A 25,077-nucleotide genomic window follows, 5' to 3' on the forward strand; every position below is an offset into this window, starting at 1 on the left:
GCTAATGTGGTGTTTTTTTGATGGTGCGAATGAGTCCAACAGAAATTTTCTGTTGTTTTCTGCTGTCGTGTTGAGCTGGAGATACTCAGATTATAGGCAGCGGTCAGCCTGTAACAGAAAACACAGAGTGTTTCTGAATCTCAGCTGACACTGAGCGTGAATACAAATCTTCTGGTAAATGCTTGGCTCTAAAATAATGGAATCCTGCTTTTGCAGACTAATTGTGAGCTTTAGAATTCCAACAATGTGTCCAGTCTGTTTGTTTACTGTTATTCCTCGAGGCCTGGAGCTTATTATCCACTAAGTCTTCCACTAATTATTTGATGAACTATGAAACGAGTCTTAATGTTTTGGTCTTATTGTGGTTTGCCAGTTGGTAGCTACAGCAATGCTTTGAAGAAGTTTTACCACAAGTCTAAAAGCAGACATGGTCCATGTGTTGCTGGGGACGTCCAGTATTTGAGCATATGCTGAATGTGTGAAGTCAGTGTGTGCAGTTATTTTGATGTAGTCTTAACTTAGGGTTGCTGTTTTACATTAAGATCCCAAAGCCTGGCGAAACAAAATCAGCTTTTTGTTTTTCAGATTAAAAAGGTGAATGTAAGAGGACATCTTTCAAAGGTTCAGTGTTTTAAGACACAGTTCACCCAGAGGTTGATGCTGCCGATGGGTCAAAGACAATGACAGACAATGACTGAATTGGTGTGACATTCACGGTCGTCTCTGGTGTAAAGTTCACTGAAAGCTATATGGGAGCTGTGTTTGGTCGTGAGAGAGTGCTGTTTTGCTTTAAGTGCTGCAGGAATGACTGGTCATTATTCTGGTGTCATGTTTGAATGATTGATGTTACCACTCTCGTCTTAAAGCTGTATTTTTTGGGCATGCCTATCCATCGCCACGGGGACACAGGGTGCTTTCCATACAGAGAGTAATTAAAGCATTTAGCGAGTGTAAATAAGAGGTGTCTTTTTTTTTTTTTTTTGCCTTGCTTCATTCTACCTACACCGATCAGGCATAACATTATGACCACTTTCTCAATATTGTGTAGATCTCCCTTGTGTTTCCAAACAGTTGTGACTGATCAGAGAATGGACATGGGCCTTTTGAGGGCGTCCTGTGGTGTCTGGATACAGGATGTTGTTAGTGGGGGGCCTTTGGGTCCCATGGGTTGAGGGGAGGGGCCTCTGCGGATCATCCCAGATACACTTGATCAGCTTGAGATCTAGTGAATTTAGAGGTCCTTGTGTCGTTCATAAACCGTTTTCGTGAGTGTGTCAGGCTGCATCCTGTTGGAGTGTCTTTGCTATTGGGTGGAGGTGTTTGGTCGGGTCTAGCTGGGTATTACATATCTGAGTAACATCCACATGGATGCCAGGTCCAAAAGTTTCCCAGTTTCCCAAATGAATTGTCACAATATGATTTATTTTATTTACTTCTCCTGTCAGTGGTTTTAATGTTGTGGCTGATCAGTGTAGAGGGCCTTGTGCTAGACTACGTTTTTATCTAGATTATGATACTCCTGTGTGTTAAAAGGGATCTGACATAGTTAATTCTCTGTCACTATTACAGAAACAAAATAGTAATTTACAGCATGGAAGTTTTCAGAACAGAAGACTTTTTTTTTTTTGGGTGCAAAGTTTTATAAGCAGATCTGATTTCATATCACCTGTCAGCTTTGATTAGATTTATGACCGGCCAGTGAAGCCAGCATTTTGTATCAAACAGTGTGTCTAGTCAGAAGCTGGCCAGTGGAAGGACTGAAAATAGGAGCCATAAGTCACCCAACAGGGTCTTCTCTGTGTCGTTTTTGGAACAGGTCTCCTGTCTGTTCTCTGTCCCTGCTCTCCTCAGAGATCCACGGGGCCCATTGCATGCTGGGATGTACAGTATATGGGGAAGGAAATACCTTTTCGCTTGTGCATTTGAATCCAGTGGTTATAATAATAATGATAATATCTTCTTGTTTTTTTAACCAGTCAGATGATTTTAGGCGATGTTTGAAATACGATACGTCACAAACTTTTCTTTTCTAGCCTCTTTAAATTCTCAGTTTCCTTCAAAGCTGACTTTAGCTCCCCTTTTAAACCACTATGGTAGGTGAGGTTTTGACGTTTGGTGGTAGACGAAGCAGATAAAGCACCACCACTATTTGCAGTTTTATTCAAACTCCGGTATTTGTTTTCACAACCTGACCTGCATTTTTCATAAACGTCTATTCATGCCATACCTGCCTCAGGTTGGAGGCGACCACCGCCGCTAAGGGATCTGGCTCAGATGAATGGGAGTCTTTCATTGCCCCGTCAGGCTTTGCCTTATTTCCTCATCTCCCTCCCCTCTCTGCATACCCTGCCCTGCTCGCCACCACCTCCTCCTCCCTCGGCACCCTCCCCACCTTCAGGCCTCCTGACTGTGCCAAAGCCATGAGACTGTCTATTCATGCCTGGTGGACATTACCTGTCTGTATTGGGTACATACATATGTACTTACCTGCACCTATCCCCCTGTCTTCCTGGGCAGATAAACATTTGCCAAGGGATTAGTGTTGTACACCATGGTGCCTACACCGCAAGTATTTGTCTCATTTAGAAAAGTCTGTTATGATGGATATTGTTTATGGAGCTTGGATTGCAAATGCCAAAATACTGGGTCTTTACACTGTCTGTCGCCCATGGAGGATAGCAGGCTATATGAGATAGTTTAAGTAGGGTGACCAGACGTCTTCTTCTTCGCAGACATGTCCCCTTTTTGAGACCTAAAAATGTGTCAACTTTGAAGCTTTGAAACAATTTCAAACTTTCAGCCGGGATTGTGTTCTTCAAGACCCTCAAACATGTTTACATCGAATTTGTGAAGGGTGCTCTTTTTCACAAACTCAAATCTGGTCTTCCTAGAGTTATTTTTTTATATATATATATAATCTAATTGGCTTATGCCAACATTTCTGCCTATGTTTTAACTTTATCAAATATATATGGAGCAATTGCTTTGAAACAGAAAAGCTTTCATTAATGTGTCTCCATTTCTGGTGGTTACCATTTTTATAAACCACTGAGCCCGTTGTCTGTTTCTTTTTCTATTGTGTTTTATTGTGTTTCTTCTACCATATTTAATGACAAATCTTTTACCTTTGCTTAGCTTCTTAGTGTTTTAGGGTGATTGTGCTCAATAGACTGCCAGGGAGTTGCTACAGTATTGTTGTAACTGTTGTATGAGGCTGTCTAATTACAGTCGCCTGTGTTTAGACCAAAGGTATGTCGCCCCTGGGCAAAGGTCTGTCAAAGAACCCATGCTGACGACTACTTGGTTTTGATTTGGTTAGTGATGCCCTGCAGTCATCCTGTAGTTAGACCATGCAATGAGATTTGAGTAAAGGCAAAAGAGATACAGTGTCTACCAGAGCTAAGACAACATCGCTGTATACTAATGATTCAAAACATTTCAAGCAGCCACTCTGTGGAAATCTAACACTTACTATGCACTGCTGTAACCTTTGACCTCTTCCATGTGTATTTATATCCCATGGTGCCTTGTGGTCAGTATGAGGTCATGCTGGATTGTGCATTTGGGAAAAAAAAAAGATGCTGTTTGGTATCATGAACTCATTATTTCTCTGCTTTTATGTGTCTGATATCTCCCAGAGTCGGTTTAGAGATCACAGAGCAATGTTTTAAAAATGTTACCGTAAACCGAGAACTGAAAGCTATCATAATCTATGCAGTTTAATTGTGTTTGAGTGTGCAGGATTACGTATTTCATTTGACTCCCATCCTTTTCAGTAGTGATGAGTCAACGTGGATAGTTATGTGCAAATGTGCAAATACCACTGAGTTAAAGAAGCATGAGATGTTCAGAAATCTCAGTAAAAGTAACTTCATTAAGTGTCAAACCACTACTTTTTACTCTGTTGTTTTACTGCTCTATATCATACTCCGGTAGCATATGATAGTGGCATCTTTAGGGTTAGAGTTAGGGTTAGGGTTAGGGGTGAGGATATAGCCTAAACTGTGGATTTAGCATAAATTGATTTCTGGCTCTCAGCTGTTTATCTTGGCCCCACTTCCCTCTTTCAGCCCCACTCTTTTCTCATTGACCTCTGACTCATTAACATACAACCTCTTTTTTTGCTCTGTGTCGCTCTGCTGTAGCCAGGAGGGGCTTTTTTGGAGCTTTGGCTTTACTCCAGGTTGCCAGGGGCTTTTCTTTTTCTTTTTTTTTTCTCTCTCAGAAAACCACAATGGAAGACAGGCCCAGAGCTTCGGTGTAACTCTCCCCAGGTGTTTCCCAACACAAAACAGCTTTTACCATCCCAGCTGCTCTCTTTAAATCCTTATGTGTCTCTGGAAGGGTCTTGGTATTCCCTTGGTTTTTGTGAGTTAGTTCTTGTTTACTAGGCATTTTCCTGTTGGACTTGGAGACTAGTTAATGAACCGTCAAATGAAGACACCTGTCTCGTGGAAAGCTGGTATAGTGGTTATCTGTTTCATATACAGTAGATGTTATTTGACCTACAGTACATCAACCTGTCATGCCTCTAAAATCAAACGTGTCTCTTAAATCATCAGCTTTAAGAAGATAATGTGCACCCGCATATGGAATGTAGTCATTTTGCCCTGTCTGGCTTCCATTTCTTTGAGCGCGTCTGTAACATTTCTCAGAAAAGTTTCGTAATCGTGCTGATCTTTCTTTTTTTTGCCTATTTGCGTGTAGACGAGTGGCTCTCAGACATGGACTAATTAGAGCTGACTCGAGGCAGGGTTCAAGCATTCACTGTTGGTCTTAGGGTGACACATGAGGTAATACATGTCAGCTTGACTCAGGGCGAGACTTGATCTCTCTTTTTCTGCTGAGCCTCCTCAAACACGCATGGACACAGAGACGCACATCTCTGTACGGACTCAGTTTGAAGTTGTCCCATAAACATTTAGCGAGAAGATTTTGTCTTTTTGTGAACAGATGTTTTCTGTGATAACGCAGAAATTACTATATACACCGATCAAGCATAACATTGTGACCACTGAGGAGACGTGGCGACCTACCTGGCCTCCAAATTCACCAGATCCCAAACCGATCAAGTATCTGTATGATGATCCACAGAGGCCCCCACTAACAACATTTTGTTACCAGACACCACAGGACACCCTCAGAAGACCCATGTCCATTCTCTGATGAGTCACAACTGTTTTGAAGGCATATGGGAAACCTGTGCAATATGAGGAAGGTGGTCATAATGTTTTTCCTGATTGGTTTAGGCCCAGAGCACATTTGACTTCATTTGAGAGTTCTTAAGTGTTATGAGTGTTGCAGCTGATACTGCCTTTAAATGGATTCTCTTTGTCATTCATTCCAGCATTAACCTATTAAGAGTTATTAACTTAAAGGGTTCAGGCAGTAGAAGTGAAGTGATTTTCACATTACTCTCTCAAGGAATGTAGCTACTGAACTATAATACCTGCAGCAGGACTACTTGGTATTGGCATTAAAATTAGACTTAACAGATATTTGAACAGAGAAATTCTTCAAATCCAGACTGACTGGGTGGTTGCTACAGCATTTAAACTGAGCGACTGACTGAAGTCCGTTTAAACAAGAAAGCCCTCTCTTAACGTACTATTCCATCCACCCAGATACATACCGGGAAGAATCTCTGCACTGTCAAACTGAATATGAGCAGCGAGAAGTTGATGGATGGCTACATAGAGAGACTTTCAAGGAACTTGTTTTCCTCATGGGACAAGCCTTGGCACATGGATGTTTATACAAAGGCACATGTTAAGGATCCCTAGATTTTTTTGACTTAAGGAGTACGCACAGACACACACCGTCATGTCCTGCACACACATTCTCCTGGCAAGTTGCAGCGTGCTTGTTCTCTCTCCGGTTTCACTGCCACTTCTCCGTTCTGCTCTTCAATGTATACTTTCCACGCTGACAAAAGTGCAGCAAGATTTTTACCTTTAGGCTCAGGCGCCTCTGTGCGCTCGCCTCCCAAACATCCCGGCCAAAGACGTGCCCCTTAACTCTGCCGCCTCGGAGCACCCCTCAGCTGTCTTTGCAATGTGTGTGAAGGCACAAAAACCCAGCCTGCAGGAACTCAGTTTGAGCAATTACAGACTCCCAGGAAAAAAATCCAGATGCTTTCGCTAGTTATGTTCACTCTCTTGCAGAGAAGTGGCTTTGGGACTTATAACAAGGTGAGACAGTGCTGAAATGGTGTCAAGCACTGTGGTGTCCTGTCCTAACAACAAATTTAATGTGGTTTGAGTGACTTTCTCGAACCATGTCAGACATTTTTACTGTTCCTGGGATCTCTCTGTGCTGTTTCGGTGAATTTCACATAAAGGTTTTGCTCAATATGTTGTAGTTGTAAATGTGACATTGTTAATGATGACTTTATTCTGCCTTTAAGTTAATCATAAAAGCAACTGACGATTGAGTTTCAGCCAGATCTTGATCGATTGAGTAACCAGTAACCAGAAAAAAAGGCAAGGTGGTTTGTACAGTCAGGACTTTATAGTATTGAAATGCATGCAGAAAAAATAATGCAAAAGTTAATGGCTTAAAATTAAGTAATAGCTGAATAATGTAATATCACAGTTTGCACTGACTTATGCTTAACATAAAACAACAATCTTGGCGTGTCAGCGTGTTTCACATTAAATCCTCATGTCCTCTATTGCTCACTGAGGTTGCTGTTAAGAATAGGAATATAGTCTTTAAAGGATACTGTAGAACACACGGCTGTGCCAGGTGCAGCTCGCAACTTCATGATATTTGATTTCCTGAGGGACGACACAGCTCTGATAACAATAATTTTCCCAGGGTCTGATCTCGGTTTCCTCCCAGCACCATGTAAGTGTGGACTCAGTGGTGTGTGTAGAGATCGAGTCTGTAATTTAAAATTTTAATTATGCCACTACGCTCCGGTTTGTGTGTGTGTGTGTGTGCGCGCAGCATTGCTTTGCAGGTGGCTAATTATCTGGTTTCATCAGCCTTTAGCTACTCAGGGAGCTGTCGCAGCAGTGATATGCATCCACAAGCAATCGATACCCTTAATTCACTCTATAAATTTCTAAAGTGAAATCTGCTGCTGTGAGGAGACAGTTCTGACGTATCTTTCTGTTTTTCTGCAGGGCGACATCCAGCAGCTCCTGATTGTGGCCGATCCCAAGGCAGCGTACGACTACTGTGAACATTACGTCCCAGACTGTGACAGGCCCCACAGGGATTCCCTGCAGGCCCAGGAGCCAGAGGAGGTCAGCCAACCAGGGAGGGTGGTGGGTGGAGGGGGTGGTGTCTCTACAAGGCGTTAATCGAGGGCCGTGATATTAACGTCAAGTATCTTTGTATGTACAGTTATGAAAACGCAGATGCATAGCGGCTGAAGTAAAGAACTAAGACGGTTATTATACAGTATTTCAAAGTACTGAGGTGTGTACTAATAGAATTACATCTACTTTACAGATTTATTTAAAATTCAGAAATTGCGGTGTTTCAGTTTTCAGTTTATTCTGGGAATTACGCCACATGTACGGCTCTATTGCCGTGGACCCTTCATGGGTAAATATATGCTATAAATTAGTTGTTGAAATGTCAAAAAGCTGGTGCATGTCTGGCCACACCCCGCCAGTGATATGATGGCAGGTGTTTTCCATCAGCTGTCAAAGGTAAAAGGCCTGCAGTGGTATCCTTGATTGAAGTAATGCGGACAGATGCGCACACTGCTTGAAAAGTCTAGATTCTTTGAGGGCAGCGCGGCAGGTGCTGAATTACTAATTTTAGTGCTCAGGAATTCTGATCGCGTGCAGATTTGTGAAGAAGCTGCACTGACAGCAGCAGCAGCAGCAGAGAGGACTACCTGCTCTCTATTTCTAATCTCTTCCTGTGCCCCTCAGTTGTCTTTTTTTCAGACTATAAGAGCCTATTAACCACAAGTGTTTACTTGAAATGCTTCTTTATGTGAGTAAACAGCAGTGAAATAGGGACAAATGACCCGTTTTAACCGCTCACATATTTAAGCATCTCTGCATTAGATGCATCATCATGGAGATGATTATGCAGGGCAAGTAGAACAGTCTTGAAGCAATTGATTTTTTCGTTGATGTTGTTGTTTAAGGTACAGTTCACTGCACTGGTTATTTTAATGATGGGCAATATGCATTCTAACAAATGCAATGACCACTCATTTATAATCATTTAAGCATGATCTTCTTTTTGCCTCTAAGCGCAAGTTGCAGCATGGAGAGATATGACCAGAAGTCAGGGTTTTCCCATGCGCCTACCATAATTATTGTTGGAGCGTATATTTAATTGTGACTATTTTATAAGAACTATATGACTCATAAAAGGTGTGCTTTTTGTCTAAGTCAGCCCTCTATATTCCAGCCAGTCCTGGAGCGTGTAATTTACATACTTTCAGCGAGAAAGTTCCATTACGATATCCCACAAATGCAGCTGGCGATTTGGTCTTTGAAGCTTCTCTGTTGTTTTCCTTTGTTTTATGGGGCTTTTAAACGGCCCATCTGCTTGCATGTTCGTAGGTTAAGACTCACATAGCGAGCTTTTTGGCATTCGCTGAAATTTTACACCACAATAAGAAAACAAAATGTAGCAACCCTGCAGTGCTTTGATTATTTGCAGATAATGGTGACTATTGATAATAGATGTTATCTATTATAATACATTATAGCATTACACACTGCACCTTGTAGAATTTTAAACGATTATGTGTGTAATGTTAATAATGAACTCATTATAAGTAATTATTTGGCTTTTACTGTTCAAGGGCGTATTTAGTCGCTGAAGATGATATGTCCTGTATGCATCATCTTCTTTGTGCAAGAGGACTCCGCGTCCTTGATGCTAATGCTAACACTAAAACCTTCATCCCTCTCTCTCTCTCTCTCTCTCTCTGTCTCTGCCTTTCTCTCTCAACCTCTCCAGTACACTACTGACGATTTAGATTACTCTCAGTTCTATGATTACTCTGAGGGAGCGACAGACATCAGTCCAACCAATGAGTATTCAGAGCCACAGGTAAATGAAATATGGAGGATGAGAGGATAAGAAAATATGTTGCCCGTCCCACCCCTCAGTTCGTGGTGTGTGTTGTCTGTGCGTCTCAGTGTTATGTTTATGTGCACATGGATGCTAATATATAACCAATCATTAAGAAGTTTTCTCCAAAAAAAAAATAAAAAAATCAAAGAGCCAAATGTTTGCTTTGGCCCTCTATATTTAAAGATTAAATAGCCACGTCCCGGCCTGGATTGTTAGGCCTACCCTGATTATCACCTTAAAGTCCGACAGTGTAGGCAGAAATGTGCACTTAACATACTCAGTCCTTCATGTGCTTGTCTTTTATGCGTCGGCTGCCACCTGCTTTAAGTGTGTTTTTTTGCATTCTAGCATGTCTTTACAACCATTGAATACATGTATGGATTATTAGCATTCACATTTGCTGATTTCAATAGCTGTAAAGAGGTGCTGGAAGGCAAATCTTGTGTTTCTGTGTTCGTTTGTGCCAGAGTGATATGTGTATATTTCCCCCCAAAAAAACCCTCCTGTGTGTCACATGAATGACCCGCTCCTTAAATGTTGTACAGAACCATTTCTGCCCAGCTGTCTCATAATCCAAAAAATACACGACCTGCATACCAACAGCAGCCTCCGTAGCTGATGTGCATGGAGAGTATATTAAAGGATACCATGCAGACCAACTACTGTGTATGGGCTGCTACAAAGTGGGATAATGTGACAGTTGTGTTCGAAAAGAGTCTGGACACCGGTTATGGAGTGTGCTTTGAAAATCATTTCCACTTTTTGGATGTCCCATGTTTGTCTTGGTGTTCTTTGTTGCCATCGCCTCTTCCAGAGAAAGAAACGTAGTGTCTCCATGAAAAAGAAGAGGACCAGAAAGTCCCTCAGTAGATCTAAGGCCAAGCCCCTAAAGTCCCCGGCTGCCAAAAAATCACCAGCCAAAAAGTTTTCCTATAAGAAGAAGCGACCGATGCCTGGCTACCAGGCCACAGCGCCGGCACGACCCAGAGGCAATTTTAGGGTAAAAGTTTATCTAAGGAAAAGACCTGATACCATCAAGATCTTCCTTCCTGCCCTGAATTCTGAAGGGGAAAATCTTTGATGGCAGACGTAGAACCTCCCTAACCTCTCCCCGGTAGAAGTAGAAGAGTCAGCTTGAGAGAGCGCCTAGCGAATAACTTCTGGACTGAACACTTTTTTTTTTTTTTTTTGTTAACCCTTATTCTTCTTTCCTTTTTTTCAACATGACTCAGATAAACAATGTAGAAGGAGATTACAATACAGACTTTGACTACGGTACTCAAACTCAGTCGCCCTTTGCCACGAGCGGACCTAACGAGGTAATTTTCTCTTTCATTCTCTACTTTTAAAAACCCTGTCTTAGTTGTTTGGGGGAAAATTGAGCCGGGAAGATTTTTACCCGAGGAAGTACCTGGTATGACACAACAAAGACACAGTCATTCAAATGAATCAGTGTGTCTTTTGACTTGCTGAGCTGATGGACAGTGGTCAATTCTGAAATGCTTAAAAGCCATAATCCGCTTCCCTCCGTGCTGATTCTAGGAATGCGTTGCATTCTTCGAAAATAAGGCTGTAATTCGGTTTTGATTACAGCTGCAGATTTTGTTGCTTCTCTTCATGTGAACACGTTGGAACACTGAAGTTTGCGCATACTGTAGTGGGCGCTGTTCTGAAATCATGTGGCTTCGATCGTAATTGTGTTCCTACTTCAAGAGACAGAAATAGTGTATGTTTTCCAGTCTTCTGAGAATTTAAACTTAACTCATACTAACTTCTTTGGCCACACCAAGAGTGCAGCATTGACTAGACCGCTGTCCATCACATTCTAAGCTTAGTTTTGATCGCTAGTTCTGCTAATTACTAATTAATTGCAAGGAACTATGATCAAGGCTGAAATCTCCTCACAGCCTGCTATGATCTTGTCTACCGCAGTGTTTGACAAAGTACATGTGATTACGCCAACTTTTTTTTTTAAATAGATCATTTGGCAAGATGGAGTACTGCCAATAAAGACCTTGTAATTGCATCCACTCTGTCATTCTCCAAAGCTAAATCCAATTTTTGGAAAGAGAAACCAAAAAAAACTTGTAATTATGGTTGTAGTGGTTGTGCCAAACATGGAGTTCACCAGAGAAATTCACAGGTGACTCACATTATCATCTGCATAGAATTTTGAAGAGAATTTGCTTTCATTTGCATGTGTGTTGTTGCACAGCTACTACAATCTGATGAGAGTACTTATTTCAGCCTGTCTTTACTGTCTGTATCGATTCATCCGGTGTATGATGAGATAGAAAAGAAGGCTGAGATAATATCTAGTCTAATGTTGCAATCGATATTTTACATGTAGTTTCTGCAAATCAGGCTAAACCCATTGCTCTAATAACAGCTACAAGTCGACTGTTTGCTTCAACTAACATTCCTGTTTCCTTCGTTGCTCAACATTGCTCTTCCCCCCTTTCGCTTGGATAACACCTGTAAGGCTGTGGAGGAGGATCTCTTCGGTGCGTATGACACCGAGGCCTCTCCCGTTGCTCCGGAGCCCAGCCTTGTCCCAGAAACGGTGGACAGCTCGAACACTGGTACAGAAGCATATGACTTTAAGGAGTACGACCTAAAGGAGTATGACTTGGGCGAGGCTGACAACAGGTTGTATGATTATGGGCCGTACGATGAGTATGGCACGGCCCCGCCAAAACCCGCAACAGCCTACGATGATGAGGTGGGGCCCGGGGTGGCTGCTGAAACCGACACTGAAAGTACTGTGAGTATCGCACCCTGACCCGGTGACTGGCGGGGTGAGTGCATGAACGGAAACACGTTAGGGACTCTCTCTGTCTTCCGGTGCACGTCTTCCTAGTTCTCGGCATGGAGAATATGTCATTGGCATGATGAGTGTGGAACTAGCAAATGCGTTTCTCTTAACGGGGTTGACTTGGTGATTTGGTGATTGTCATTCGGACAATGCATGCATCTGTTTAGCTGTAAAGACTTATCACTTCTTAATTAAGCAGACTGTCCGTTGCACAGTGCACGCAGTTAACAGGAAGCACCCACGATCACTCCATCTATCCACACACAGCCTTCCATCAGTGCATGTTAGGCCAGCCCACACCCTGCCCATAAATACCCAAACGCCCCTCCCCACGCGCTCATCTTTCGGCAGCTGGATTCGACCCCTCCCTCTCATCTCCTCCTCTGCTATTTTAACAAGCAGCCTGTCTGTGACATATACCTCCCTGTGTGTGCACTACAATTAGCCAATAAATCATAGGGGGGTGTTTGCATAGTGCACACACACACACATTGTGAAGAAGATGTTAAGGATTCATTCGTTTCCCTTTCTGCCCAGACCTTCGGGTAATGTTGAGGACATTTTTAGCACCACTAGCACTAGCACGCAAACCCCTCCCAATGCTTCGCCTCCCAACCTCTTCTTCTACCCTTCCACAAGGTAGAACTCACTCACTGCAGGTAACAAAACCACTGACATTTGGTCATTTACAGCATTGCGCAAAGGCTAGAAAAGAAGCCTAACAGTGAGACTGTTGTGTTTCGTTTATGTTATTTGGTCGCCGTTCATTAGCCACACTGCTCAATGGCAATGCAATGACAGCATTGCTCCCTTTCAAGCTCGTAGTGTAGAGGTCCGTCCTTGCTCATTAGGACTAACATCCTGCCTGTTTCGTTCTATAATGTCGTCTCACTTTGTGTTTTAATCTGTGATTCGCTCTCTGCCTTTGGCGTAGCAGTGGCTGCAACTGAGTATATGATACTGATTGATTTGAAAAAAAACAAACAAACAATGCCTCAAGCATCTACACACATGCTCCCCCTGGGTGAACTTCCTCCTCAGTCATCATTGCTCATCAGAGTTGGCTATAACCGTTCTATGAGGAATGTCATCCTCCTTTTCTTGCTTTGTGACTGCAGGTTGCTGGTGCTGCAGGAGCCTTCGGCCAGAAGGGAGAGAAGGGCGAGCCGGCTGTGATTGAGCCAGTAAGGTCCAACAATGAGCTCAGTTAATTGTAAACCCAAGTGAAATTGCGTCCTTAAGTACATTTGAACAATTTACAAAGTTAATTCTGAAGTTCATCGACATTGTTGCACAAGGCAACATTTGTGGTATAAAATAATGCGTTTGTTTTTTCAAGGGAATGCTGATTGAAGGACCACCAGGACCACCCGGTCCAGCTGTGAGTATATTGTTAAAAAAACATCTCGCACCAAAGAATATAATTATACACCATTGTAATCTGAATTTAATGAGCTACTACATAGAATATTGTTGGTCTAACTCAGGTTTATCCTCTTAGGGTCTTCCAGGACCCTCTGGCCTTCAAGGACCCCCAGGGTCTGCTGGAGATCCCGGTGACAGGGTGAGTTTAGGTCTCCAAACTGACCACAGTCAGTTGTGCGTATCCTGTAAATTCAGTTTTGTTCATACTTGTTCCAACTTAGAAAGCAGTCTTGGATGCATAAGAAGAAAAAACGAGTGTGTCTTCAGTTAATTTGTAGCAATAAATGTTGCACATGTTGATGAAGAAATAGCATTTTGCAGTAAAGGCACGTGTTTTACCTGGAGCTTACAAATCTCCAACAAAACATCATCCCAATACTTTTTTCCAAATTTTAGCAGACCTTCAGGTATTGGTGGGATGTACGGTACAGCACTAACCATTTTTTTTCCACAATGGACACGTTAAATGTAAATTTGTGATTTCTAGTTGTCAGTTAAAACTGTGTATCTTGTAATTTCTCCACCAACTTTAATTATGAATCAGCGTGGAAGGCAGTAAAACTGAACCACCAACGACTTAAGCCAATATCAAATAATTTGTCTTGACGCGGCAAAGCACAGTAATGGACTCCAAGGTGTTTTAATAGAACGATGTCAGACACTTATTATCTCGTTTGCTATTCATTTATTATCAAAACCCTAATGGTTAGAAGGGGAGTAGCAGTGCTTTTGCTTTTTGAACTGCCTTTCATTTTCACAGTCATGATACACACTCTCTCACACACAAATAAGAATGTGCATCACATGGCCCGAAAAAAGGATGTTGGTTTTGGACTCCAGACACTAGTGTGGCTCACAGATGGGACAGGCCTAGTTTACAGAAGAGAAGGAGGAGACACATGTTAATCAAACTAACAAATAGCGAGCCACCAGCAGTAACTTGGCCACCTGTTTATCGGCCCAATTCTGATATCTGTACAGTATATATGTGAAAGTCTGTGTTTCCTTCCATATTACTGCAGCATAGGAAAGAGCAAAGTGTAGAGCTCAGAGAAAAGGACAGGTTACTATGCAGCTTTTACATAAACCATATGAGGAAAAAAAAGCATTTCCTGTCTTCTGAAGTTTAGATATAGTATCATTTTGTCGACTCTTCTGTATTGCAGGGTCCTCCTGGTCGTGCTGGTCTGCCTGGTGCTGACGGTTTGCCCGGCCCCCCTGGCACCATGCTGATGCTGCCAGTAAGTGCTCACCCCGCCCACCTTTTGTCGTGTCATTCAACAGCCAGGTTCATTTTTATAGACTGAATGAACCGTCTGCCTGTGTGTTTTAAACAGTTCCGTTTCGGCGGGGACGGTGAAAAGGGTCCCGTGGTGTCGGCCCAAGAAGCCCAAGCGCAGGCCATCCTCTCCCAAGCCAGAGTAAGTGGAAGAGACGTTAAAGACGAAGCCTCTGGGAAGCTGCCCCCTACCCCCGATCTGCTCTCTACACACAGCTGTAGGGGGAAAAGGAGGGGATAGGAGACAGTATTTTGGAGGGGAGGAGGAGGAGTGGTGCACTGCGTTTCGTTGGCCTTGCAAGGCTAAAAGGAGACATGTCGAGCGGGCTGAAGAGCAACAACATAAAAAGGCCACTTTGAACAGATGGACAGACGGGAGAGACTGTTAAAAATACTTATGGCTCTCGGTCTGCGGGTGGGCTAAACCAACAGGTGTAGAAAAAGTCTTTGTGTGTTTGTGCGCGAGGGGTAAATAAGGGGGGAAAAGAGAATATTCTGCTGTGTGTCACATTAATTACACACTTCAGTCACCACAGTGAAGCAGATGATAGAAAAAGTAGAATTTGAGATGACTACCGTAATAGTGTCCCAATCATTTAGCACAATGGAGCAAAACAAGATAACAATAAGAGAATGATACAGAATGTGTTCAATAAATACCAAATTAAGTGTGGAGTAGGACGCAGTGTGATTAGAAAAAAATAGTCATGCACGCCTACTTCTACAGAAAATATCAGCTACTTTAGAGCAGCATGAGGAAGACGATGTAGAATACATTCCAGTTTCTTTGCTATGATCAGTTTAAAGCTGAAGGTGACATATAATCTGTAAATACAAACTCAAAATAGGAAGAGGAGAAAAAAAAGCCAAATTCTGGAATAATGAAAAATCTAATCAGGCTTTAATACAGGACAAACTACAAGCACTAGATGAGATTAAGTAAGTTTTATGTACACGTGTAACCAAAAATGGTAAAAAGTGCATCTTTTGAGTCGATTTTCTAACGAAGTGGATTTTGACCTTGGTCTTGTCTGTGTTTCTGCCCTGCAGCTGGCGATGAGGGGACCCCCTGGGCCAATGGGTTTGACAGGAAGATCAGGGCCAGTGGTGAGTCTTTGAAGGAATTTCTCTGTTTAGACTCGGGCAGCACAGCTTTCCAAACTACAAACTCCCTTTCATTGTGTATGCATATATTATTTAAAGTAATACCTGATGTCTATCTGCATTGGCATTGACTCTTCGTGCTAAATTCAACCCAAGCTTGTCACTTGTATGCTTCTATACAAAAAAAATGGTGAATTTATACTGTTACGTCACTACATATGTTTTCGAGGGGTGTTATCTTCTTCTATTGCATTTACATTTTATATATCTTTGGCACAATACAAACAGGTGGAACCTGGAGACTTGTTTTGAATCGTTGCTCGCTGGCTCAGTGGGCACGCTGCCTGCCTGTTAGGTATTACCAGCTGCCAAGAAAATCTGATTCTGTAGTTGCCCCTGTTTTTTCTTTTCTTTTTTTTTTTTCTTGAGCTTGTTGATACACGATCCACTACTTATCTGCGGGAAAAGACCCTGCAAAGAATTGCCCTCTGTTAAATCTGCTCTTCTTGGGCTAAAGGCCAAACATAATGATCTGAAATGATATGGCAATAAGGAGGTACAAAGAACAGTGGAGATAAGGAATTTGTGGGCTTTACTTCTTAACCTTTTTTCTGCATAAGATACGCACTATTCGCATAGGAAGGCCAAATGTCGCCATCTGCTGTTGACATTACGCTAAAGCAGCCTCTCTTGTGGCAAACAGCCCGTACATGCAGTGTGTTTGTTCTCTCCCTGTAGGGTCAGCCTGGTGGTAGCGGACTGAAGGGTGAAAGTGGAGACCCTGGTCCTCAAGTGAGTGAGAAGCAATGATTGTCACAATACACAACAGCGACTGAAGGCCACATCTCAGGTTACAAGTCCCGCTGGTCACTATCTATGTGTCCCTTGTGTGTGTGTGTGTTAACAGGGTCCCCGTGGCGCCCAAGGGCCTCCAGGACAAACTGGCAAATCTGGCAAGAGGGTGAGTGAACTCATTCACCTCCAACACTCACACACCGCATTGTGTGTGTGTGTGTGTGTGCGTCTTTGTGTTTGTTGTTGTGTGGTCGTACTTGTACTCACTCCTCAAAAGCTGAGAGGCTTATTTCCACTCCAGCACACAATTGCTTGATACGCACTTAAATGCCCGCGCTCCCTCCAGCCCTCGCGTCGACGGCCGGCCAATTAATCCGTCTGGAAATGCCAAAATGGGGAAAAACTGGCCGTGGATGTGGGCCACAACCAGCGTTTGCGGTGCGGGCCACTCTGCATCTTAATCTTAACTGGATACTAATAAACATAAACCAGTGACTGGCAAATTAATTAATGCCAGCTCAAGTAGATGGCAGGCACGGCGGATCATAATGCCACAGAATGTGATAAAAGCTGTGACTTCAAATATTTTTGAAAAATGCTAATAATGCAGCTGAGGAGATGAGATCGGTTACAATTTTATTTTCTATTACTTATCAATGGAGTTAACTGACAAGAGGCTTTACTACCACACCTCTTCATTCATATTTTGTACATTGTTGTTTATGATTTGAAATAGCGTTATTATTATATATATTTTTTGTATACTGACGGCTCTTTGTTGCTAATACCTTAGGCTGTACAGTCAGAGGTTTAATGATCTAAAAATACATGATATGCCTGTCCTCCGAGGTTAAAATCTCACCGGTTGGAGTTGTGCATTCCTATTCCGAACTCCTCCTCTGAAAACTGCGCACAGAGTACAAATGATACACATGTGTAATCTTTCCTGTGTTTGCAGGGCCGTGCCGGAGCTGATGGTGCCCGCGGGATGCCCGGAGAGCCAGGCACCAAGGTACAAATGCTGGCAGGCAACCTTTTAATGTTGCCGGCCCCCGTGACTACAAATGTGTGACAAGTGGAAGCCAAAGCCATAATGAGTGTTTGGTGACGGTGTGTGGTCTGATGGCGTCCGACGCTGTGCGTTCATTACAGGGTGACAGAGGCTTTGATGGACTTCCCGGGCTTCCTGGCGAAAAGGGACACAGGGTGAGTACAAAATGTTACGTCTCCGCTCAAATCAGCGGACGGAAAATGTGTATTTGTGATGTTCTTAAACAGCGGGTTTTAATCTGTTCCTGTTTCAGAGTCCAGCGATTTTTTTTTTTTTTTTTTTAAAGAATCCTCTTTAACAGCAGAGTATTGTTTTCGTGAAAAGTAACTCCCCTAGATGTTTTTGAGCTTTTGAACAAAACTTTTTTTCCTTCAGATAAAACGAAATCCTCTGCTATTGAGGTCGTGTCTTCTTAGATTACCCTGATATAACCGGTTGGATACCTTTTAGATGGCAAAAAAAAAATCTAGGTGCACTCTATAAAGATGTTTGGCTGCAGTCACCGGTGAAGTTTGGAATTTCAGTATCTGTAGTAAAATCATGTTAATCTGCTTAAACTCCAGTGTGATGAGTGAATAACTGCAGCGCCGTGAAGGGAGTAATTGAATAAGAAGTGTAATTTGTTTCACGTCTTCCACTAATGTACCTGCATTAATCAGACCGCGCGGGCAGATTTAATGACAGCGGTGCACTGGAGTCAAGTAATTGGTTTGTAGAATGAAGAAATGACTTCAGTGCGGAAGAAAAAAAAGTCTGACGGCACCTAACCTGGTTATTGCAAATCTGTGGTATGATTTCATGTGTCTTAACCCAGTTTAATGTGTGATGCCGTAGTAGGAGCGTACTTTTTAATGTTTTTTGTTAATTGCTATTTAATTAAGATTAGCAAAACGATAGAATATTTAAGAATGGAGAATTAAAAATTATGAATGAACCTGAACGTCTTTCTTCCTTTTTCTCAGGGAGAGCCGGGACCAATGGGACCGACAGGAGCCCCCGGAGAGGATGGACAGAGAGTAAGTGCATCCTCCTTTATTTCCTCTTATCTCCATCACATTCTTAAAAGCCGCACTCAGCTGAGGTGGCTCGCCCACATGCTCATTCAGATCAGCTGTGTTCCACCAGCTCTGCCCCCGGGCGGCGGCAGCAGCTGGGTGGAGATTATGAACTGGGGAGGAGGAGAGATTGCGTTTAACCTTTCCCCCTCGTGAAACCATCCGCCCCGGCCTCCCCCCACCTCCCCCACCTTCACCGGCTCCAGGCTACGTTCAGCAGTGTTTGGTTAGGTTGAGATTAGGCACTTCGCTAACACAGGCTCATGAGAGCTTACGATTATAGGTGCTGATAGTTGATAATGAATACAAGAAGCCAGTGTTTGCTTCAAAGTTCAATGATGTGAGTTGACGCTGCCCTTCCAGTGAAGATCAGTTCATAACATCTATGCCGTTTTTTTCTTCCTCCAGGGCGAGGATGGAGAGATCGGACCCAGAGGACTGGCTGGCGAGAGTGTAAGGCTCATCTGCTGTTGGCGTCATTTTGTCACGCAGACATAAAAACAAAATGTTGTGCAGGAGAAGTTGTTCATCGGTAAAGGACAGATCTAATGTCTTTGCTCTCTTTTTGATTTGTCACAGGGTCCTAGAGGTTTGCTGGGGCCTCGTGGTCCTCCTGGACCCCCTGGAGCGCCTGTATGTACCACGACTTTTATCCCTCCCTCGCTTTGTCACTTTCTGTGATTGAAACGACGTATGAGATGTCTCTGATCTGTCCTTTTCGCAGGGCGTCGCTGGAGTTGACGGACCTGCAGGGCCCAAAGGGAACATGGTACAAACGCAACTTCCTCTCAGTAAACTAAAATGTTGCTCCATCATCTTCTTTCAGTCAGTTTAGGATAGGCAGTTAAAATCAGGCCTGTGCTTAGTCATTCTTACATGAAGTCATTTAAAGTACTCTCAGCCACCAACAACTGCTTCCATTGATGAGTTATGGGCTAATGAACTTTAACTTAATTAGCCTGTATTTTGCTCTGATGTTCAATGATCTGAAAACCGATTCAGATTCAGATTCAGATTCAGAAAACTCTATCTGTCCCCTTGGGGCGATTTAAGGAAAGTGTTCCGCATGATGTGCAAAAAAAGATGCTTTTACGGACTGAAAATATACATTGACAGTTCAACCTAAGCCCTCTAATAAGAAAATAGTATTTTCTCTGCACTGTATTTTGGGTTCAGTTAAAAGTCGATATAAGAGGAATTCTGGGTTTTAATCTAATTTGCTTCTTAGCCATTCTTATTAGAATAAAACGTATCTTAAGGCCATAATATGTTGTTATACATCCTCTCCTATTTTTTTTTTTCCAGGGACCACAAGGAGAGCCAGGCCCACCCGGTCAGCAGGGAATCCCTGGAACGCAGGTGAGCCAATCAATCACACACCACTTCACTACACATGACAAAAACAAGATACAGTGTAGAGGCATGCTCTGTGATGTGTGAACACAATAAAAAAATAAAAAAATAAAATACACACAAACGTAGAAACAGTTATTTATGTCTTTGTGTCTGTCTTTAATATCGCCACAAATAACAGGTTTAATTTGTATTCCGTTATGGTCAGCGGTTAATCCGGTGAACCGAATGCAAAATGTGACCGCCTAATTCTCACGCCGTGTTTTGAGAGTATGCCATGTTGCTTCCAGACAACGTTTAAAGACCTTTAACGTTGAATTTGATGCACGAAATCTGCATTTTCAATTTGCGCATCCTGTTTTCCGTTCACCTCGCCTCTACCCCTCCTTTCCTCCTCACCTGAATACGTAAAAACCCAAAAACCACATCTTCCTCAGATCTCAGAGTTTTGGGGGTCGATCCATTTCAAAAGCACCGTATTCATGTTGGTGGAATTCCTGCAAAGCTGCCCCACAGATGTCGGTGGCAGGCTGCAGTTCCTCAAATTACGCAGCAACACACACACAGACAAACATGACTGGTAGCCACTCTGAAATGCGTATATAAAGAACACGTGAGCAAATATTTGAGTGCATGCAGCTCCACAAACATGCTAGATGCTAATATGCCCACTGACAACAAACACACAAGCTTAACATTCCTTCACCAGCTCAGCTATTTACAACCCCAGCTAACTCTTTTTCTGTTTATCCAGCTTGCGCGTGTGTTTGAGCGTGCTTCTTGTCACTATGGCAACAGGCAAACTCATTTTTATCTTTGTGCCTCTTGCCCCTTGTAGGGTCTTCCCGGTCCTCAAGGCCCCATTGGACCACCTGGAGAAAAGGTATGTTCCTTTTTTCATTTCTTTCCCCCCATAAATATTTCATATTAATGTTAAAGCACCACTGGTACAATAATCAAATACAAAGAATCATTTTGTTTTTCTAATTTAGCATCTGCAGGTTCATAAACGGTCGAACTTGAAATGGAAACAGTTACTTCTTTACTGGATGTATCTGTGGAAGTAAAGCAAAAGTTAGATTTTATTTTAACCAAAAATCACAAAATTATACTTTTTTTTCTGTTGAACATCATCCATTTTACCATTTATTTCCTTTCCTAAAATTAGCATGTGCGGTTTAATTTAGCTTGAATCCTGGCGAAAGTCAAAAAGCTTATACTTGTCTTTGTGGAACCTGCAGGTGATTTTGAATGAACAGTTCTTTGACCTTCCTCTTCTTCTTTTTTTTTTTTATCTCACAGGGACCTCAGGGCAGGTCGGGGTTGCCTGGATTACCTGGAGCTGACGGGCCTCCTGTGCGTGCTCTTACCACCTCTATACGTACATACATTACAGAAATATTACGCGCAGATTTCAAACTTTCTTTAGAAATATGTCAGAACTGTAGCTCGGAGATCTCTCCGGGACTTTTTCATCAGCTGATATGTAATAAAGGGCCTTTGGGATTTGTTATTCCAGACCGGTAGTCGCTCATGTCGTGCCCCCTCCTCCTCCTTGTCCTCCACCCTCGCCAGGAGAGGTGTGTAAGTTCAAGAGGCAGGCAGGCCTTAGCTGCCCTTGGGCCATGGAGCCTGGTGATTTACAGCCCTCTGCCTCAGTCTCACACCTCAAAGTAGAAGTGCCAGGTGTTCTCAGCTAAAGGGTTCTATATGTGCGAGGGCTGTGACAGCTCCTAATGGACTTGTCTGCTTGTGCCCTCGCCCTGACACCACCACACAAGTAGCTGCTCCTGTTATTCTTATTTTTAGTATCATTAGTCTGAAATTCACTCCAAGAACTAGATGTGCATATATATTAAAAAAAAAAAAAAAAAACAATTACGTGACTTGCCTACAGATTTGACACCCCATTGTGTGCTCTTTGCTGTGAAATGAATCTTTAAATGCAGCCCGGAGCACTGAGCTTTTTCTTTGCCACGTATGTAAAGCAGCTATTTACAGCGCAAACTGTGTGAAGTCGCGTCAGAGCGGTACACGCTTGCATCAGATATCTAAGTAAGATCTCACCTTCCACCGGGTTAGGCACTTGGCTTCAAATCAGTGTTGCAACAGTCACTTTTAACCATTTTGTGACGTCTCATTTTTCAGGGTCATCCTGGTAAGGAGGGTCCACCGGGGGAGAAAGGAGGCCAGGTAAGTCTCTCGGCCATTTGGTTTACCCGTTTATTTTTTGCTGAGATGTCAAGGTGCCTGACCAGTACCAGATAGACGTGATGTTTTACGAACACAGTCCCAGACATTTAAAGCTAAACAGAAAACAGCTTAGCATTACATTTTGCTGAGAGATTGATTGATGAACACCAAGTAGCCATTATTCATTCATTGTTGAGTGTTTTTGTTCACATTTGTATTATGAAGTGCATGCTCTATTTTTGTAACATAGAAATCATAGCATGCCATACTGCAGCTTATGATTAAATTCTATCTGGATTCTTACACTCACCCTAACCCTGGATTTAACAAATTTAACTAATCATGTACTGTTTCTTCGCCCAGGGTCCAGCAGGCCCACAGGGTCCCATTGGTTATCCTGGCCCTCGTGGTGTCAAGGTACGATTTGTTACTTTGTTATTCTTCACCAGCTAAAGAGGTCATTCTTCCTGTTCTCTTGAGCATTGTGGTCTAACTAATCCCTGGTGCTTTTCCAAAAGGGTGCTGACGGTGTCCGTGGGCTGAAGGGTTCAAAGGGAGAGAAGGTATGCATTCCCACAAGTTTTACCAACCAAGTCACAGCCTTTTACCGTCCAGAATAGGTCTGGAATATGTTACATACCAGGAAATGATTGCCTACAAAAAAAAATTTACTATATCGACTATATCCAGAAAATAGTCTGAGCCATCATGGCATTGGAAACTATTTCTTTCAAATATTTTTATTATTTATTTTGTCTAAAGATATCCATTAAGAAATAAATGACCAAACTCAATGAACTTATCCAGGATGAACGCCTTCATCTTATCTTCACTTTGTGCTGAGGGTGAGGACAGGAGAATAAAGTTTGGGAATAGCCCGTACACATATTCATGTCACAGATCCTGTCTGTAACCGAGGCCGTCTACTTGCGCTCCAGGCTTTGTTTTGCCTCTTTTGAGCCATAGTGGACGTCTGCTGCAGTCTGAATGTAGCGTCGGGAGGTCAGTCGATGGCCTTTTTTTTTTCTTTTTCTTTTTTTCCAACGAAGACAGAATTTCTTGAAGTGACCCTCCATCCACTGTTGCAAGTAAAGCGGTCATGCTTTTGGTTTTCCAAGAACACCGCAATCAATCTCAAGTGCTTCTGAAGTGTTTGACTACTTGTGTCACTGTGCAGCGCCATCGTTTTTTTTTCTGTGTTTAATATGCATGGCATTTATTTAAAATCAATACAGTTATGCTGATGTTTAAAACCTATTATTTGACTGAGGGGTGTTGTTCTCACTACAGTGACAGGCATTCATAACATTTTTATTGAATTATTTATAGGGAGAGATACACAAGCCAAAACCTTGAGGAGAAAGGGATTGTTATGAATAAAGGATGTGCTTTACTTCAGGTGTGTGTGTGTCTGTGTGTGTGTGTTTGTGCAGTCTTTGTGATGCTGGCAATAGAGCTGCATTATGCATCAGAAAAAGAGACAGACCAGGAAGACAAAAGTGTCAAATGAATGTGCTGAAATAAATGGTGTACAGTATCCATTTATGGTCAATTACAAATTTCACAAAAACTAAATTGTCTTACACTGCATGCATTCTGGCTCCTTTTGAAAGACAAAATGTGCGATGTAACCTTGAGTTTATTATACGAAAATATAAATGAAATCACTTGGTGTGGTAGCTCAAGTTCCTTCAGCGTGCTATTCCCCAATCTGGCCAGCAGATGGCAGCATTAATCCTGTGATCCACAGAGTGAACCTAAGAAAGAGGAAGTTCTAATAGATGCGCTCCAAAAACTTAAGATGTTCCCCAGAGAAACGAATACTCCCAAACAACTGGTGCTTTAAATAACTTTTTTTTTATAATAACTTTATTTTTGTCTCCCTCTAGGGTGAAGATGGTTTCCCAGGTTTCAAGGGTGACATGGGAATCAAAGGAGACCGGGTGAGAATCCTGACCCTGATGATCACTGATTATCTCTCACACAATTAACTTCCTGTATCTCCTGGATCGTCTTCACACTGAGAAAATCACAGTCCTTGTGAAATTCTGTGTATATGTTTTGTTATAGGGTGAGCTCGGTTTGGCCGGACCCCGTGGAGAGGACGGCCCTGAGGGTCCTAAGGGCAGGGCTGGCCCTAATGGAGAATCAGGTCCTTTAGGTCCAGCTGGAGAAAAGGTGAAAATTGTTATTTTTTTCAGAACCTCGCACCCTATTTGTGTTAAATGTGCGTTGCTGTGCTCACTTGCGTTGTTAACTTTCCCCCAGGGTAAACTCGGTGTCCCAGGACTGCCAGGTTATCCCGGAAGGCAAGGACCTAAGGTAAGTTATTCTCACTCTTAATAAAATAGCAGACCGTTTCGGAGGTTCATCATAGCATAATTTTAGAGTTGGCACCTGTAGTAATTTCATTTTCTAAGGCAGTTCAAGGTTAGAATCTGAAGTGAGCTTCTTATTATTATTACATAACGGTAGAACTGCAGTAAAACATGGAAAGTTAAAGTTAAAAGAAGAGATTTGTCATTGATTTATTTTTTTTATTGAATGTCCCCAATGCAACATGCGTTGAGGTTCTGCAGAATAGGTAGGTAAGCCGCTTTTTAAACTCAATATGTCACCTTGTCCGGTGTCTACGGGTGTCTTGTGTCATAAAATAATCCTCTCATTTGTGAAAGTGTTCCCCACGTAATCATTTATTGCAGGCTCAGGAACTTCCTCTGCTTTACAGGCTTGACGAACAGTGTACACCAGTCAGACATAACATTATGGCCACTGTCAAGTGAGGTAAATAACATTAACCATCTTGTGGCAATTCAAACTTTTGGACCTGGCATTCATGTGGAAGATACATGTCCCACCCGTCTAGACCAGACTGGGCGCCCCCACCCAATAGAAATGCAGTTCACTAGATCCCAAACTGATCAAGTATCTGTAGGATGATCCACAGAAC

The 25,077-nt window shown here is 42.6% G+C and overlaps 1 protein-coding gene across 4 annotated transcripts in view; it reads left to right on the forward strand.

Moving 5' to 3' along the window:
* col11a1a (collagen, type XI, alpha 1a) overlaps positions 1–25,077 on the forward strand; it is a 70,431-nt gene that overhangs the window by 8,477 nt on the left and 36,877 nt on the right. Inside the window, exons 5-31 of one of the 4 annotated variants that reach the window (XM_047568101.1) lie at positions 7,131–7,253; positions 8,941–9,033; positions 10,290–10,376; positions 11,540–11,821; positions 12,991–13,056; positions 13,212–13,253; positions 13,374–13,436; positions 14,464–14,538; positions 14,635–14,718; positions 15,627–15,683; positions 16,419–16,472; positions 16,588–16,641; positions 17,434–17,487; positions 17,628–17,681; positions 18,489–18,542; positions 18,990–19,034; positions 19,161–19,214; positions 19,306–19,350; positions 19,887–19,940; positions 20,773–20,817; positions 21,237–21,290; positions 22,083–22,127; positions 22,491–22,544; positions 22,646–22,690; positions 24,017–24,070; positions 24,198–24,305; positions 24,396–24,449. In XM_047568101.1, the coding sequence (XP_047424057.1) occupies positions 7,131–7,253; positions 8,941–9,033; positions 10,290–10,376; positions 11,540–11,821; positions 12,991–13,056; positions 13,212–13,253; positions 13,374–13,436; positions 14,464–14,538; positions 14,635–14,718; positions 15,627–15,683; positions 16,419–16,472; positions 16,588–16,641; positions 17,434–17,487; positions 17,628–17,681; positions 18,489–18,542; positions 18,990–19,034; positions 19,161–19,214; positions 19,306–19,350; positions 19,887–19,940; positions 20,773–20,817; positions 21,237–21,290; positions 22,083–22,127; positions 22,491–22,544; positions 22,646–22,690; positions 24,017–24,070; positions 24,198–24,305; positions 24,396–24,449 (1,899 nt within the window). Of the gene's footprint in view, positions 1–7,130; positions 7,254–8,940; positions 9,034–9,871; positions 10,058–10,289; positions 10,377–11,539; positions 11,822–12,990; positions 13,057–13,211; positions 13,254–13,373; positions 13,437–14,463; positions 14,539–14,634; positions 14,719–15,626; positions 15,684–16,418; positions 16,473–16,587; positions 16,642–17,433; positions 17,488–17,627; positions 17,682–18,488; positions 18,543–18,989; positions 19,035–19,160; positions 19,215–19,305; positions 19,351–19,886; positions 19,941–20,772; positions 20,818–21,236; positions 21,291–22,082; positions 22,128–22,490; positions 22,545–22,645; positions 22,691–24,016; positions 24,071–24,197; positions 24,306–24,395; positions 24,450–25,077 lie in introns of all 4 variants that reach the window. The other 3 variants (XM_047568102.1, XM_047568104.1, XM_047568105.1) reach the window with 3 other exon arrangements.

Source organism: Mugil cephalus, chromosome 18 (genome assembly GCF_022458985.1).
Source record: "Mugil cephalus isolate CIBA_MC_2020 chromosome 18, CIBA_Mcephalus_1.1, whole genome shotgun sequence".
Classification (NCBI taxonomy): Eukaryota; Metazoa; Chordata; class Actinopteri; order Mugiliformes; family Mugilidae; genus Mugil; species Mugil cephalus.